This window comes from Typopeltis vanoorti, chromosome 9 (genome assembly GCF_054136105.1).
Source record: "Typopeltis vanoorti isolate ZY-2024b chromosome 9, IOZ_Tvanoo_1.0, whole genome shotgun sequence".
NCBI lineage: Eukaryota > Metazoa > Arthropoda > Arachnida > Uropygi > Thelyphonidae > Typopeltis > Typopeltis vanoorti.
The window spans coordinates 10,675,415-10,691,621 of NC_143557.1; the positions used below are offsets into that span (position 1 = coordinate 10,675,415).

At 33.6% G+C, this 16,207-nt stretch overlaps 1 protein-coding gene across 1 annotated transcript in view; it reads right to left on the reverse strand.

Moving 5' to 3' along the window:
• Usp7 (Ubiquitin-specific protease 7) overlaps positions 1-16,207 on the reverse strand; it is a 747,694-nt gene that overhangs the window by 49,094 nt on the left and 682,393 nt on the right. The window contains exons 29-30 of the mRNA XM_090397965.1: positions 15,836-15,883; positions 8,319-8,390 (exon numbers count right to left, since the gene is read on the reverse strand). Coding sequence (XP_090254091.1) covers positions 8,319-8,390; positions 15,836-15,883 — 120 coding nt within the window. The remainder of the gene's footprint in view (positions 1-8,318; positions 8,391-15,835; positions 15,884-16,207) is intronic.

Genomic DNA, 16,207 nt, shown 5'->3' on the forward strand with positions numbered 1-16,207 from the left:
CTTATGATTATGCCATAATCATAATAGTATTAAACAATTCTTTAAATAGTTACCCAAAAAGACTATATAACAAGATTCTCTTTACTGATATACCACATCGACAACGTGATGACGTCCAATACATCAATACAATTACGATTCCTTTTGTCAGCAACATTTCCAAAAAATTAGCTAACCTTTTAAAACCACATAAGATCAGAGTGGCATTCAAATCAATCAACACTATTCGGAAATTTTTAAGATCACCAAAAGATCCTTACTCATTCTACAAGTATTCTGGAGTATATAATATACCTTGCTCATGTGGAATTAGTTACGTAGGTCAGACCTTTAAAAGCTTTGAAACGAGAAAGAAAGAACACATAGGATATGTCAGAAATAACAGACAAGACATTTCAAGCCTTTCATGCCACTTTGCCTCTACTAACCATCACATTGAGTGGGATAAGAGCCTTATGCCATACACAGAAGATAACTATCATTCAAGAACCTTTAAAGAAGCAGCTACAGTCGCCCGTAAAACTGAAAACCTAAACAAGAATCAAGGTCTAATTTTACCAGAAATTTGGAAAACTTTTATCAGATCATTAAACATCAAAGAAATGAACTTTCATAACAATTACATCATGAGCCATAACGAATAAATCACATTAACGAGACACGCACATTGTCATGCACAATACCAATTTTTTGTATGAATTAGAACCATCAGTTATAACCTAGTCTGTAACCTTCATTTTAGCTTACTAGCTTGTATTCCCTGAGGATGCCAATAGAAAAATTGGCGCAACATGTAGGAGGACAAAATAAAGCTACTTGACAAAGATTATATAAAAAAAGTGTAATAGTCTTATGAATAATTGTCAAGCTAAAATACAACATTTATAAAAGACAGTTTAAGAAATAGAATGACTGATGAATCTAGTTCCACATGTGTATTAGTAAAAGTGACAAAATATGAACCTGATATAAGCATTTGGGATCTAATGTACAACAGCAAAAATCTCATTAATAAATTGATATATTGATATTAATAAATTGATAACAGGTTGATATTGATTTGTATACGACAATGTGTATGTCAAATTATGAGTTCATTTTTATGAACTCTATGTTTATTCTATGTTCTTTTTTAAACTTGTCTCAATAAAATTCTGCAATTTATTTTGTATTAATTAAAGTTAATTAATAATTCCGGATAATGATCGGATGTTACGTATACTGAGTCTCAGCAAACAAAAGAAATTTCTTAAAACACAGCCAAATATAGACAAACCAGAGAAATACACATAACATATGCAACAAATTTTAAGAGATCACTTGCTGCTCCATCCACCGTATTTGTTCCTGCAATACTCTCTCTCTCACTCTCTTCATAAGTTTTTTTTTTAATTATGCCATCATAAATTCACTTATTCATGTTTAGAATTTATAGGATCGTGCTATTCGCTCTACCCAGCAAATTATAGGACACACATATCACAAATGATAATTATCCTTTACCATTAATGAAAGTGTTTCTACTCACACTTATTTTTTCCTATTCTTACATGTGTTATAAATGATGGTTCACATATTTTCATCTTTCAGTATTTCAAATATACCAATCAAATATAGCATTCTCCTTCATTCTTGTTTTCTAATAAATCCTAAAACAGATTGTTCCCCCACTCTATGCAGAAGTATTCAAAGTTGTCCTGTAATTAATTGCATTGGGCCAATTATGATGAGAGGTGATGGCTATACCTGTTTCTTCTTCTTTGAGTAGTCTGCAAGATATGCTGTTTTACTGCAGCAATAAAACATGTTCCTCTTTTTGGTTCATCTTTTTCTGATTTGTGGAGAACGACCAGTTAGTTTGTCCTGTGTGTGCATTACAGAGTGAAGTGTGAATCGTAATATAGTGAAACAAATTTAAAAAAAAAAATACATTTTTAAATGGTAAGTGTAATTAATGTAATTTAATATTATTTTACTTCTTAGTTTTATGATTTTTTTTTGGCTTTTAAACTGAAATAATTTAATTTAGGATTAATCAATTAATTGCATTTGAATAAAATATGCCGGTCAATTTTTTTTAATATGAAATTGTGCTGAAATCTATTAATTCTGAATACCTTTTTTTCTTCCAAGAATTAAAGATCATTAAAATCAATGCCAAATGACCACAATGTATTTATAGTTTACACGAAGAAACAATTACATCAAAAAAAGCTAAAAGACGTTTATTGATGTAATTATTTGTCTCCAAGCTTCCCCGCAGTGGAAAATTTTCAGCTCACGCACGGCGATGCATATGGTAAAATTAACATGAAATTTGTAGTGCGAGTTTCATAATCCACATGACAGCACACCCAACCGAAATGAACACACGACTGATATATATATATATACATATATACAGTAATCCCTCGATTAATGCGTCTGCAACTAGTGCGTTTTCGATTAGGGCGATTAGTGAATTTTTCGATACCGAAATTCGATTAGTGCGCCTCTAAAATTCAATTAGTGCACCTATATACATCTTAAAAATAAATGTTACAGATTTTAAAAATTTTCTATCTATACATTTTTTATCATCATCATCAAATTCCTGCCACATACCCTCAAAGGGCGTACAGGATATGATAGTACTACATGAAAAATTTACATCATTATTAACTTCCTATCTACAATTCCACGTTAGTGCTGGGTGGTTTGAGAAATAGTCTACATAATGTTCTAATCACAGGCGAAGCTGCAAGTGCCGATAAGGAGGTGGCCGCAAATTATCCAGAGATTTGAAGAAAATTGTATAAGAAGAGGGTTATTGTGACCAACAAATATATAATGTCGATGAAACTGGTCTTCTTTTTTAGAAGCCAATGCCTTCCAAGACTTTTCTGGCCAAATCAGAGAAATCTCAGCCTGGTTATAAAGTCGCAAAGTCGAATGAAATTACTGCTAGCAATATGCGATCCATTTGGAAGCACATTCTTCCACATTGTACAAATGATTTTAGAGGCTTTTCAAATGAATCGAAGTTAATTAAATCTCATTCTGAGAAACTGAGTGATTCCGACCTGCAAAATTTAGATGCACAGCGGGAAGATCCTGAAGAATATGAAGAAAATTTAATTACTGACAAGCCCAAAGAGATTTCACAGAAACAAATTTAAAATATTTTCGTGCAACCTTTAAGTAGCAATGCACTTAAATGGTGCAACCATTTAAGTGCATTGCTACTTAAAAGTTCCTACAAACTTTTAAGTAGCAATGCTTAGAGACTGGCCCTTGTGAAGAGAGAAGCAGGAAAATTTGCAGAAGAGGCAGTTGTTTGGAAAAAAAAGAAACAGAATGCCAACCAGAATAATAGATTTATATTTTGAATATGTTTTATTGTCTCTCAGCTTCATAGTTTTCCTTTAACTAGGCCCTGAGACATACCCTAATTCTTTTATAAAAAAATCAAGGGTAAAAAAAGACATTTGAGGAACGAATTATACTTTTTTCCATAGATTATTATATTCGATTAGTGCTTATACCCGATTAATGCACCTGTTTTAAAGAACGCATTAGGCACACTAATTATGGGATTGCCGTGTTTTATTTCACGTGCAACTGTTACAATAAAACGTGCTACTGGCGAGATTTATTTTTATTATTTTTCGAATTATTGTCATTTATTATTTTGAATAATCATTTAGTTCTTTTTATATAATGTATTTATATAACATATTAAATAAAATATATTGTTTAGGGTGCTTTTCAACATGACTACGAAGAAAAAACTAAGAAAAACAACAGATGAGCATCGTGGCTTTAAAACTAAATCTTTCACGTTTATCTCGAACTCAGATGGCCTTCCAACCTGTCTTATTTGCCAAGAAAAACTGGCACACAACAAAAAGTCAAATTTGGAGAGACACTTCACGACAAAACATGCCACATTTGTCAGAAAATTTCCTGTTGGTGACACGAGAAAGAGAGCAGTTGAAGAACTTCAGAAAAATGTTGAAAAATCAAGTTCTGTATTTAATTATTGGAGAGAGTCTGCCGATGATGTTAATATTGCAAGCTTTGTAGTGAGTCAGGAGATCGCTAAGAGAGGAAAACCATTCACAGATGGTGAATACATAAAATGTTGTTTTGTTAATGCATCTGAAAAACTTTTTCGGGATTTCAAAAACAAAGCAGAGATTTTAAATAAAATTAAAAGCATACCGTTATCTGCCAAAACAGTAGCAGATAGGACAGTCACAATGTCCTCAAATGTGACCAACCAACAAGTCGAAGATGTTAAATTAGCTTCAGCTTTATCAATTGGGGTAGATGAGTCTTGTGACATCAAGGACACAGCCCCAGTTATCCTTTTTGTGTGGTATGTATCACCTGAGGGTCCGAGAGAAGAACTTCTGGGATTATTGCCACTCAAAGGCTAAATGCATGGAGAGGACATAGCAAATGCCACTCTTGAATGCATTGAAAAAAATCATATCCCACTCAATAAAATTGTGTCAATTGCAACCGATGGTGCAAAAAGTATGACGGGAGTGAAAAGGGTTTTGTTTCAATTTTAAAAGGAAAAATTAATCATGAAGTGATTACTTTCCATTGTATACTCCACCAGGAAGTACTTTGTGCACAAACATTTACAGAAGAAATTGGTAAAATTATGGAATTGGTAATTAAGATTACCAACACCATTGTAGCAAGGGGACTTAACCATAGACAATTTAAAGAGTTGCTAAGTGAAATGGACAGCGAGTATTCAGATCTTCTCCAGTACAAATCAAACTATTCCTCAACAACAAGGATGTTCAATATCCAGAATTAACAGAAGATCAGTGGTTGTAAAAATTGTACTTTATGGTGGACGTTACATCATAACTGAATCAGCTCAATCGTAAATTACAAGGCAAGGGAAATACTGCTTTTTCAATGCTAGAGAAAGTTATTTCATTTGAAAAGAAATTAATTCTGTTTGCTGAAGATTTAGACAGGGGAAATTTAGTTCATTTCCCAAACTTCTCTCAATATCGCCACGAAAACAATGCCCTCATTAACAAAGATTATTTCAAGACAGCAGTTTTAAACATGAGAGAATCTTTTTTTCAAAGGTTTCAGGAATTCAGAAATAATAAAGCGACTCTAGCATTTATTACAAATCCTCTCAATGCCAATGTGAAGGAATTAAATTTTTCTCCATTTGATATTGACATAGCTAATTTTGAAATACAATTGCTGGACTTGACGAGCAAAGACTTATGGAGCTCAAAATTAGTACGTCTTGGTACTAAAATAGAAGAACTGGAAAAAGAAAAATGCAATCTGATTTCACAGCGCACGCAGACTGCTATAAAAGAACTACAGAAGGCAGACTCAATGATTTTCAATACTTGGAATAGTCTTCGGACTCATATCATGAGTTGAAAAAATTTGCGTTTGGTGTTCTCAGTATCTTCGGGTCTACATATTTATGTGAGCAATCGTTTTCTAACATGAATTTCATTAAATATAAATTGAGGAACCAAATTACTGATGCCAACTTGGAATCGTGCCTTAAATTAAAAAAGACTAATTACAAACCGCACATACAGAAACTTTCTAAGGAAATGCAAGCTCATTGTTCACACTGATTAAAACCAATGAGAGCAATTTTTTGTGTGATTTTTTTCTTCATTTAATAAAGATATAATTAATATTATAACTTGTTATATATTGCTATAAATGTACTATAATATTACTTTAAATTTTCCTTATTTGTAAAAATATATTGATGGCTCTCGAATAATTTTTAAATTGTTGTGAGGGACAGGTTTGGCTCTTCTGTCTCAAAAGTTTGCTGACCCCTGGTCTAGAACATATAAGCCAAAAATGAGATGTTATAAATGCAATATAAGAACTGACGGTTCTTGTAAAGATAGAAATACTATACAAATACTTGACCTTAAAAATTGGATTTAAGTTTTGATGGTCATCCCATTTATGGACAGGAGAATGAATTAGCATTGATGTAGTTATTTCTATTTTGGATTTCCTTGTACAGTTCAAGAACTGAAGATGACCTATCCATTGTCTTAAGTATGAAAAGACTAGACATGAAAGCAAATTATTAAATTGGTGTACCATGTCAAAAGCATCATTAATATAAAATGTCAATTAAGAAGATTGGGAAGTATGTAACTAAAAATAAGATGCTAATATATATCAGTTGGTTTGAATGACTATGTTTAGCAGATATTTCACTGGATTTATAACTATCACCAGAGCACAGATGATATCACACTACACAAACACTAACAATCAGTTATAATGGGATAACTTTAAAATGAACACACACACAGAACTAAAGTCCTAATTTAGCACCATCTACTGTTAGATGAGTTTACGAATATTAAGCTGATCTTAAAATGTTAATTTCAAAGATTTTTGATAATTTAATGTAGCCATACCTGTCGAAGTTAAAAGAATGTTTCATAGCAACTGCTGATTCTAAAAACAATTTCTCTGACTTCTCTAATATGACATGTGTAGCACACGTTGGTTTTCTTAAATCTAATCATCCTGTGTGAAGGAGTTTCTAAAGTATGGTCTGCCAGTCCCAACTTGCCTTCATGATTGCAAATGGATTTCTTATGTTCTTCCTTGAAATTATTATCAATGGATCTTCCTGCCTATCCATAGTAAGCCACTTCATAAGTACAGGACATTTCACACACTCCCAGATGATAAAGATCAGAGTTTGTCTTCAGGTGAATTAGCAAGTACTACTCTGGATAACGTTGTGTGGAGCTTATATTTATGAAGGCATTATGACCTATCTTTTCAGATGAGCCCTGATACAGAAGTAGACTTCTGTATTTTATTTCTTTTCTTTTCTTTTTTTTTTTTTTGGGGGGGGGGGGGTAGAAATGGCACTTAGTAATTTATCTATTTTTGGAGGCGAGTTTTGTGGCAAGAGCAGCATCAATTGAACAAACAGCACTCTTTCTGTGTATGCTAGTGTTTCATGCAACTGTACTGTTGGGCTGGATGATGGTGTGATGGCCTGTGGTGGTATTGTACTGTGTCAACACCTTCCAGTGTGTATAAATAGAAAAAGATAATGAACCATTTGAAAGGAATGTGACTAATGTGTCTGGGAAGGACAGACAATTATTTCATTCTTTCTTTATTTTTTACGATGTAGTGGATTTTTGATTACTGGCTGTTAAAATGCATTAATGCGTCCTAAAAAATTCAGTCATCATGATTAGTTTTGATATTGCTTCACCATTTATATTAGTAAATGGCAAAGTAATATCTGAGAGAGACTCTTGATTTGATAAACACCCATATTACCACCCCACCTACTTTCCAGACATAGCTGAATTATTCAAATTTATGTGCATATTTCACATGTAAAGGGAAAAAAGATACAAAAACAAAATAAGGGTTTATCTCATATCCCTTAAGCCAATTCATATATAGAACACTTAGAGAATCAAGCACTCTACAAAGATTTACTAAAACCAAAGGTCTGTCTGCTGAAGATGATGTATTTATTTACTATTTAGTTCCATGATCCAGATATATTAGACACATTTTTATTGTATGTAAAAACAGCTAACATCCAAAAATCCATAGCACAACAGAAAACTAATCAAATAACTACCTGCCCTTACTCTAATGTTTTCATTAGCAATCCAGATTTATAGATCTAAAGACAAACCACATACTCTATCACACTGAGGGCCTTTATCATATGAAGTGCGTGATAAAGTGCCCTTTTGACTTTTCAAAAGTTCATAAATAGTGCCAAATTTATTAAAACTGTTTTCTAGAATGTGAGCTACTTTAATGTCATATGCAAAAATTTATATAAAATATATTAATTAATTACAGAAGTATAGAGCTGAAAGGGAGGATATTATGGATCCATCCATGTTTTTATAGCCCAATATAGAATGAACTTAAGTTTCTATAAATATGGATGGATCCATAATATCCTCCATTTTAAAATCTGTTATTTAATTTTATAAAGTAATACTAAATATCAAATGAAAAGCTGTCAAGGGATTTTACTTTAGTCATCATATATTTGTTTAATGCTTAAAACTAATGTTGATACTTCTGAGGAAATTAAATCTGGAGAATAAAGCCAAGGGAAATGTTTCTGGAAATAATCAGTTCACCTCCACCCTACATAATTTCATCACAGTGCAAGGTTACACTGTATTCAAATATAGTACAATACTTTTATATAACACTTTTATTTATATATTCATAAACTGAGAGTTGAGATAAATGTATCCCCAACATATGTATAGAGATTTTATTACTTCATAAATCATTACCTTCTCAAACTCTTTATCTGGAATATCAAGTTTCTTTTGAATTTTTTCCTTTACACGTGAAAATAGTTCTCTCTATAAAAAGAAAAACCACCAATTTATTAATTAATAATACACTACCCTTAAATTAAGTAATGCAACAAAACATTTTAGCATGGTGACAACAAATTCACAACTAAAATATCGCATGAAATGAACATAAATTTTCACGTAATATATTATCCTATGTAAACCAAGTTCAGTTCTTATAAATAACTGCTGCTGTCTGGAATTAATACCAAATCATTTGTGACTGTTTATTTTGTTAACAAGAAACAAACATGATGGCACAACATGAAATTTCAACCAGCAAAACCCCCCCCCCCCCTGCACCATTTTTGTTGCAGAATAAGGGTGAACTGTCAATCCTCAAACAATCATGTTGGAAGAACTGAAGATACGCATCATTAACTTAAGGTATTCAGAGGCAAGGAAATCAAGTTGACAGATGAACTAGAAGAGGTTCACATGGAGACAATTGGAATTAGTGAGGCAAAGAAGACCAAAACAGTTGAGATCTAACCAAATAAGAAATACAGGATATTATATTTAGGAAATCATGATCAAGCGATAGCATTCAACACCAAACACAAATATCAACTTCATTGGAAGGCAATTGGCAAATTTCAATATGGAGAAATGGACAACGAAATTTATTTCTACTTTATGGTTCCGCAGAAGATTCTCCAAAGGAGAATAGTAATCACGAAATGATGGGCTAGACCTGAGTTGTCTGTTCTGTTGTTATCAACATCTCCTTTCTATGATTAGTTGTTTTTAAGAAAAAATGAGATTTCAAACTTTAACATTATTTTATTTAACTCGCTTTTGCAACATATTTTTGTCATATATGAATGAATATAAAACACCATAAAAAATAAAATAATAATTGAATACAAAAAATATAAATTCAATAGGATTTAAAGAGAAACCTGGCCTTGTACATCATCTGCTAATTTTTTATAATCAAGCATATAGTTTGAAGTACCTACTCTTAAACAATTATCCAAATGTGAGTCTGTAAGTTGAGATCGATATTTTGATTTCAAATATGCCATATTTGAAAACAGGGTCTCGTAGTTGTATGTAGTTGCACAATATGAATAAATTTTTAGCTAGCATTTCCTCAGAATAGGAAAAGTATTTCTATCTACTAACTTCCAGAACATTTTGTCATCATGATGAGCTTTTAAAATTATGTTGTTTTATAAATTAATTATTTCCATGTCAAAGTCTTCTGTATTACTTAGCTCAAAGTAATTGGAAATTTTAGGGTACATCATCTTCAGTAACGTTAAATGGATTTAGGAAAAATCTAACAACAGGTTCTAAAGTCGCAAAATCTTGAAAGCGGGAAGAAAACTAATAGTGTGTCTATGATTTTTATATACGATGTAGTACTAAATGTTTCATTATTCAAACTTTCATTGATATGCTTTACATTTGGAAAATGTGACAAACGAATTTTTCATCAATGGGATTTCACTAGTTCCAACTTACACTTCATGCTGTTTTTCATGCAAAGGCATTGTTTCAACTTGCCTTCTCAATCTGTCACAGTCACTTGCTTTTATAGATCAACATATCACTTTTTAAAGCTCTTACATAAGTTTCCACTTCCCATGTTAAAATTACAGAGAGTGATTCATGTAATTTTAACATGGGATGTAATTAACATGTCGTAATTTTAACCCATAGTAAAATATATGTGTGCTTAGATTTCAGTATAGAAATTTGATACCACTGGCAGTCTATTTTTACAAATGGCATAATCAATGATAGAATTTAATAAATAATAAGCAGCTAAATTTTATATGAATAGTAGTAGTTCAAGTTTCTTCACTTTCCTTCTCACAGTATACCACTGTCTTTCCTTCTTTCCTGTTCAATACATAAGAAATTTGGCAAAATATGACATCCCTTTAACAATCACAGAGAATGCCGTTATTAATCCACTTCTCTATCTCAGCTCTCTCCAACACCTTAACCATACTCCAGATATAATATACAGATTGGCTTGTAATTTGTAGCATTAGCGTTATCAACACTTTTGTGTAATGGAATAATTTCAATTCCTTCCAATCTTTTGGGACTTGAGCTGTTGCAAGATTCTTCTTAAACAGGCAAATCAAAGGAAATGATGTAACTTTTTTATGTAGTACTATCATAGTATCCTGTATCCCCATGAGGGAGCATATCAGGAATTTGATGATGATAGTTTTCTAAAGGATGAGATATTAGAAATGGTTCAAAGATGAAAATTAAGGTTGTTTACATGTCTAGAATGACATCACCTATCTGACTCACTAATTTAATATACACAAGAAATATTGAAGAAATGCAATTTGCAGAGTATAGTGAATAGGGGGGAGAAGGGAGAGATGGGGTTAGGATAGAGATATAAATTACTAAGTGTTATTCCCAGATTAATGTGGATGAGTTTTTTGGGGTGACTGGAAAGTTCTGCCTGAGTGTTATTATTATTACTATTATGTAACACCTCCAGGGAGTCTAAAGGCTCATCGAGGGAGGGCATCTATTCTATAACTCTGTCTCCACCACTCAATCCACTAGCCACAATGAACAGCAACTACGCAAAAGGCATCTACTGCCCACCATTACTATTTTCACAATCACAAACATCCATGCCCACACCGGCTGGAGAGCAGATATGCTAAACCAATTGGCCAAACAGGCTGGCAACCCTCCATCCATGCCTTTAATTCATTAATTTGTGTGTAGAGGCTTAAGTGATGTGAGGACATCATGTTGGAGGCTTAATGGATTTTTTACAACACTCAAAAAGAATTAAAATAGAATTTAATACTTCCTATATTTCGTCCTAGTCACTAGGACATCTACGGGGATTACAAAAACAATTAATGTAACATATACACAAATAACAAACAATACTAAGCCCAACCACGTGGGTGACACTAAAGTCCTATCTAGGTAGAGCGCCCTCTAAGGGCAGTAGTAGGTGGCCTGGAATGTAAGGTGGGATCTCTGGTGATGAGTGTTTCCCAAATCTTCGGAAGCTTAATGCAACCGTATTTATTAAGATTTGGTCGGTTTCTGAGAGCTGCTGCTGCTTCTAAGAAAAGTCTCTCTTTCTTGAATTTGCTGTGGTGGAGCATGGTGGTTTTCTTCCATGATAACCCTGTGGGTGGTGTCCAAAACATGGTCAGCCAAGCCTGAATGGCCATAGTTGTGTTTACAGATGTAAGACTTGTGTTCCTCCAGGTGGATGGATGCTGATCTGCCTGTCTGCCAGCTTACAGGAACAGGGTACTTTGTAAACTCCAGGCAGAGAGAGAGAGGAGGGAGCTGATGTTTCGTAGAATGGATAAGGGTAGCAAGTTTGCGGTGGGGCTTATATGCTATGTGTAGGTTGTACTTTTTTAGAATCTTGGCTATTTTTTCGGATGTGCCATGGATGTAGGGTATGGTGATGGCATTTTTAAAATCTTGTTGACGAGAAGGACGGGGAATGGGGGAGGAGTTGATTATTTTTTTGATACTGTGATCGCTGTAGCCATTGGAGAGGAAAGCTGCTGTGTATGCGGTTAAGCTCAGTAGTGAGGGCAGTTCCACTAGAACAAAGATTGTGGGCTCTCTTGGTAAGAGTTTTAATAATGCCATATTGTTGAGAGGGGTGGTGGTGGTGGGAGAGTTTGTGAATGTATCTGCCTGTGTGTGTGGGTTTTCTGTATACAGTGAAGGCAAGTGTATCATTAGGCTGGCATGTGACTAAGGTGGCTAGGAAGGGTAAACAATTGTTCTTTTCCTTTTCCATAGTAAACTGGATTCTTGGTGTAGGCTACTGAGATGACTGAGGAAGGAGTCTAACGTGTCTGGGCCATGAGGCCAAATAGAGAACACATCATCTACATATCTTAGCCAGATAGAAAGTTTGAGTGGGACTGAGTCTATGGCTCATTTTTCGAAATCTTCCATATAGAAATTGGCAGGGGGGGGGGGACCCATGGCGGTTCCCTCTATCTGCTTGTAGATTTCGTTCTTCCAAGAGAAATACGCAGAGTTAATGGCAAAGGAAAAGAGATCTAAGAAGTCAGAGGGAAAAACGTTTTCTAAGAGAGATAAGGTGTCAGTTAAGGGAATATTGGTAAACCAAGAGGATATATCAAAGCTTACCAATATGTCTGCATTATTCAAGGTTAAATTTTCTGTGAGGGCTTTAAAGTGGGTCGAGTTTTTTATATAGAAAGTGGACCTTCTGGTGAGGGTCAGAGAGTTGGGCAGCTGTTTAGACAGTCTGTAGCAAGGTGCATTGGTGGCATCTACTATAGGCCTGAGTGGGGAATTGGGTTTGCGAAATTTTGGTAAACTGTATATTCGTGGGGGGGGGGGGGGAGTAGAAAGGTTTAAGTTTTTTCGTGACGTCAGGAAGATACTTTTTTAGGTAAGATTTTTAATTTCTTAATGTGTTTTTGTGGGGTCGTGTTCTAGCGGGATGTAGGTAGCGTGATCGCGGAGGATAATGTTCATTTTACGATTGTATTCACTTTAGGACATCATGTTGGAGGCTAAATGGATTTTTTACAACACTCAAAAAAGAATTAAAATACAATTTAATACTTCCTATATTTCGTCCTAGTCACTAGGACATTCACGGGGATTACAAAAACAATTAATGTAACATGCACCCAAATATCATACAATACATGATGTCCTCATTAGTATTGTATGATATTTGTGTGCATGTTACATTAATTGTTTTTGTAATCCCCGTAGATGTCCTAGTGACTAGGCCGAAATATAGGAAGTATTAAATTCTATTTTAATTCTTTTTGAGTGTTGTAAAAAATCCATTAAGCCTCCAATGTGATGTCCTCATTAGTATTGTATGATATTTGTGTGCATGTTACATTAATTGTTTTTGTAAAATCTCAACAGAACTTATAAAATATGTAGGAAATAAATTTCAACAAGAATTTCTTACTTTAATACACAATATATAACACTAGAACCATGCAACTATGATTCCCAACTTAAAAAAGTAAAGAACAACAGTGACAACTACAGAGGAATAAGTTCATTAAACATGTTATAAGATATATGCCAAAATACTGAAGAACACAATGGTTTTAGATAAGGAAGATGCAGCATAGACCTTATATTCAGACTCAGACCAAACACAACCTACTACTTGAGAAAAAAAAAAAAGAGAATTCAACTCAGAAATGCATCTAGCATGCACAGATTATAAAAAAACTTTTGATAAGATACACTCTTTAATATACTAAAACTACTTGCCTATAAAAAGAGGTGAGAATAGAACCAAAATATATGAAGTAACAGGATGTCTTAAACAAGGATGCCCTCTTTCTCCAATATTATTTGGAATATACAGGGTGTTCGGGATAAATTTGACAGTTTCGTAAGGAAAAAGAAAATCTTCTTTGTATCTATTAAATTTAATGAATTGACAAAAAAACATTACAGGCAGAGTTAATTACAATACTATCAACAAGATTTACTCAAAATAACCACCATTAGCATCGATCACAGCTTCAATTCTGCTTCGGAACCTCGAACAAGCTGATGCTACAGTCTCCCTGGGAAGGGCCGCAAAAACTGTTTTAATTTTATCCATTAACTGGGCTTTTGTATTACTGGAAGTGCGATTGGTGTCTTTTTCAACTGCGCCCCATACAAAATAATCCATGGGGTTAAGGTCTGGGGAGTTTGGAGGCCAAACATTTGGACTGGTGAAGTCGTAGAAATTTTCAGACAACCATTTTTGACTTTTCCCAGAGGTGTGGCAAGGGGCCGAATCCTGCTGCCATACATACGGCCTACCATTGGCTACCCTTGTTATCCAGGGCTTGACTACAGTTAGCAACTCCACGAACAAAGCCCGAATTCCAATGCCAGGGTTCTTCAACACCTGTTCCTGCAGATTTGCGAGGAATTCTGCTGTACGAACGCAATCAGATCGTCTGCTAGGGATCTTTCTTCTTGCTACATCCTCGTAGTCACCATTGCAAGTCTCTAGTTCATGCCCGATTGTTTTTACTGTATTCAGGGAGCATTGGGCAGCAGTCGTAATATCCTTATTTTGATGGCGGGCACGAATCATCATGATACAAGTTATTCTCTTCCATGATTCAGGTGGGTTCCAGCTATCCATCCTTTCTGACATCTTGTATATGAATGAAGAAGGGTCCAAACTTTTAAATGAAGAGAAGTGTGTGTTAATACATGTAACTTACGGAAAAATATAATTAATTATAAATATGTCAAATTTATCCCGAACACCCTGTATATGAATAAAATAATCAAAGAATGGAGGTTAACCAACAAAGAAGGAATTCATACAGAAAATAATTTTTCTTAGATAACTTACCCTATGCAGATGGCCAAGTGATATTTAGAACAACTGAGGACACTCTACAAAAAGCTGTACATAAACTGAATTTAATAATAAAACAATATAATGTCAATCTCTCAAGAAAAAACTAAAACTATGTCATTCAAAGGAAAAATGCCCAATGGAACTAAAACAGCAATAGACAAAATAATTTACCTAGTCAAGAATTTTAATTATTAAGGCTATAAGTTACAGTGAAAATAAAATAAGATAGAGTTAAAATACTAGTGTTGGTGGGCAGTAGATGGCATTTTTGGAGATGATGTGGTTTGCTGTAGTTGGTGGATAGAGTGGTGGAGGTGGAAAGTAGGTGTCCTCCCTCAATGAGTCTTTGAATTCCTTGGAGGCATCATGTAATAATAATAATTTAGATATTTCTAACAAAATTTCACAAATTCTCCAAAGTAAATGGAATAATAAACAAAACAATAAGGCCAGCAATAGTTAACAAAAAAAAGCACACTATGAATGTATAATATTTTATGAAAACCGACATTATTATATAGCAGTAAAGCACAAACCATAGAGAAAGATATAATAAAAGAATCATTGCAGCAGAAATGAAATATATGAGAAGAACAGCAGGTTATATAAAACTAGACAAAAAGAGAAATGAAGACATACTGAAAGAACTAAACCAAACACCAATAATGGTAACCATAGAAAAATTACAGAACCCAATGTAAAGACCATCTAGAAGGAATGGCATTTGATAGAATACCCAGAAAGATGAACTACAAACCAAAAGGACAGTGAAACAGAGGCAGACTGATGAAGTGCTGGACTGGGGAATAGATCCATGATAGGAGGAGGAAGATGAGAATTGTTGTAATAACAAAGCTGAAGCAATCTTTAAAAGAAATAAAATAATAATAAAATACCTTGAACAAGTTTCTGTATTCAGGAAAATTAAGTGGCAGATATGCTTATCATTTCACTTTATTTTTATTTTTATTTTTTATAAAGTACAGTTTAAGTTGATTGACGAAACTATTTTTTCTATGTCAAAAACTTTTTTTTATACACAATAGAAAAATAAATGTTAACAGCTACTTATAAAAAAAACTATAAAATATATTTTACTCACATGTTTTATTTTTAAAAGAAAAGGCGTTCCAAATGTTGAGAATACTTCCTGTAAAGAAAAAGAAGTAGGAGGGAAAATTAGAAATAACAGTAAGTATATAAATGAAATAAATCTACCATATATAAATCACTAACTCCATCTCCATCTCCCTATAGCATTCTTCATGGTCCATACACAGAAAACTGCTTTCACACATAACACAAAATGCATTATCCAAAAATATGAGCTCTTTGTAGACAGTTTACCATGAATTTAAAAATTCCTGCAGAAACAATTACAATAACTTAAACAGTGCACAACATAAGAAGCTAGATGAAATTAATGTCGTTAGTGCATGGGAAGTCATTAGATTCTTTGAGAGAGGCAGTATCA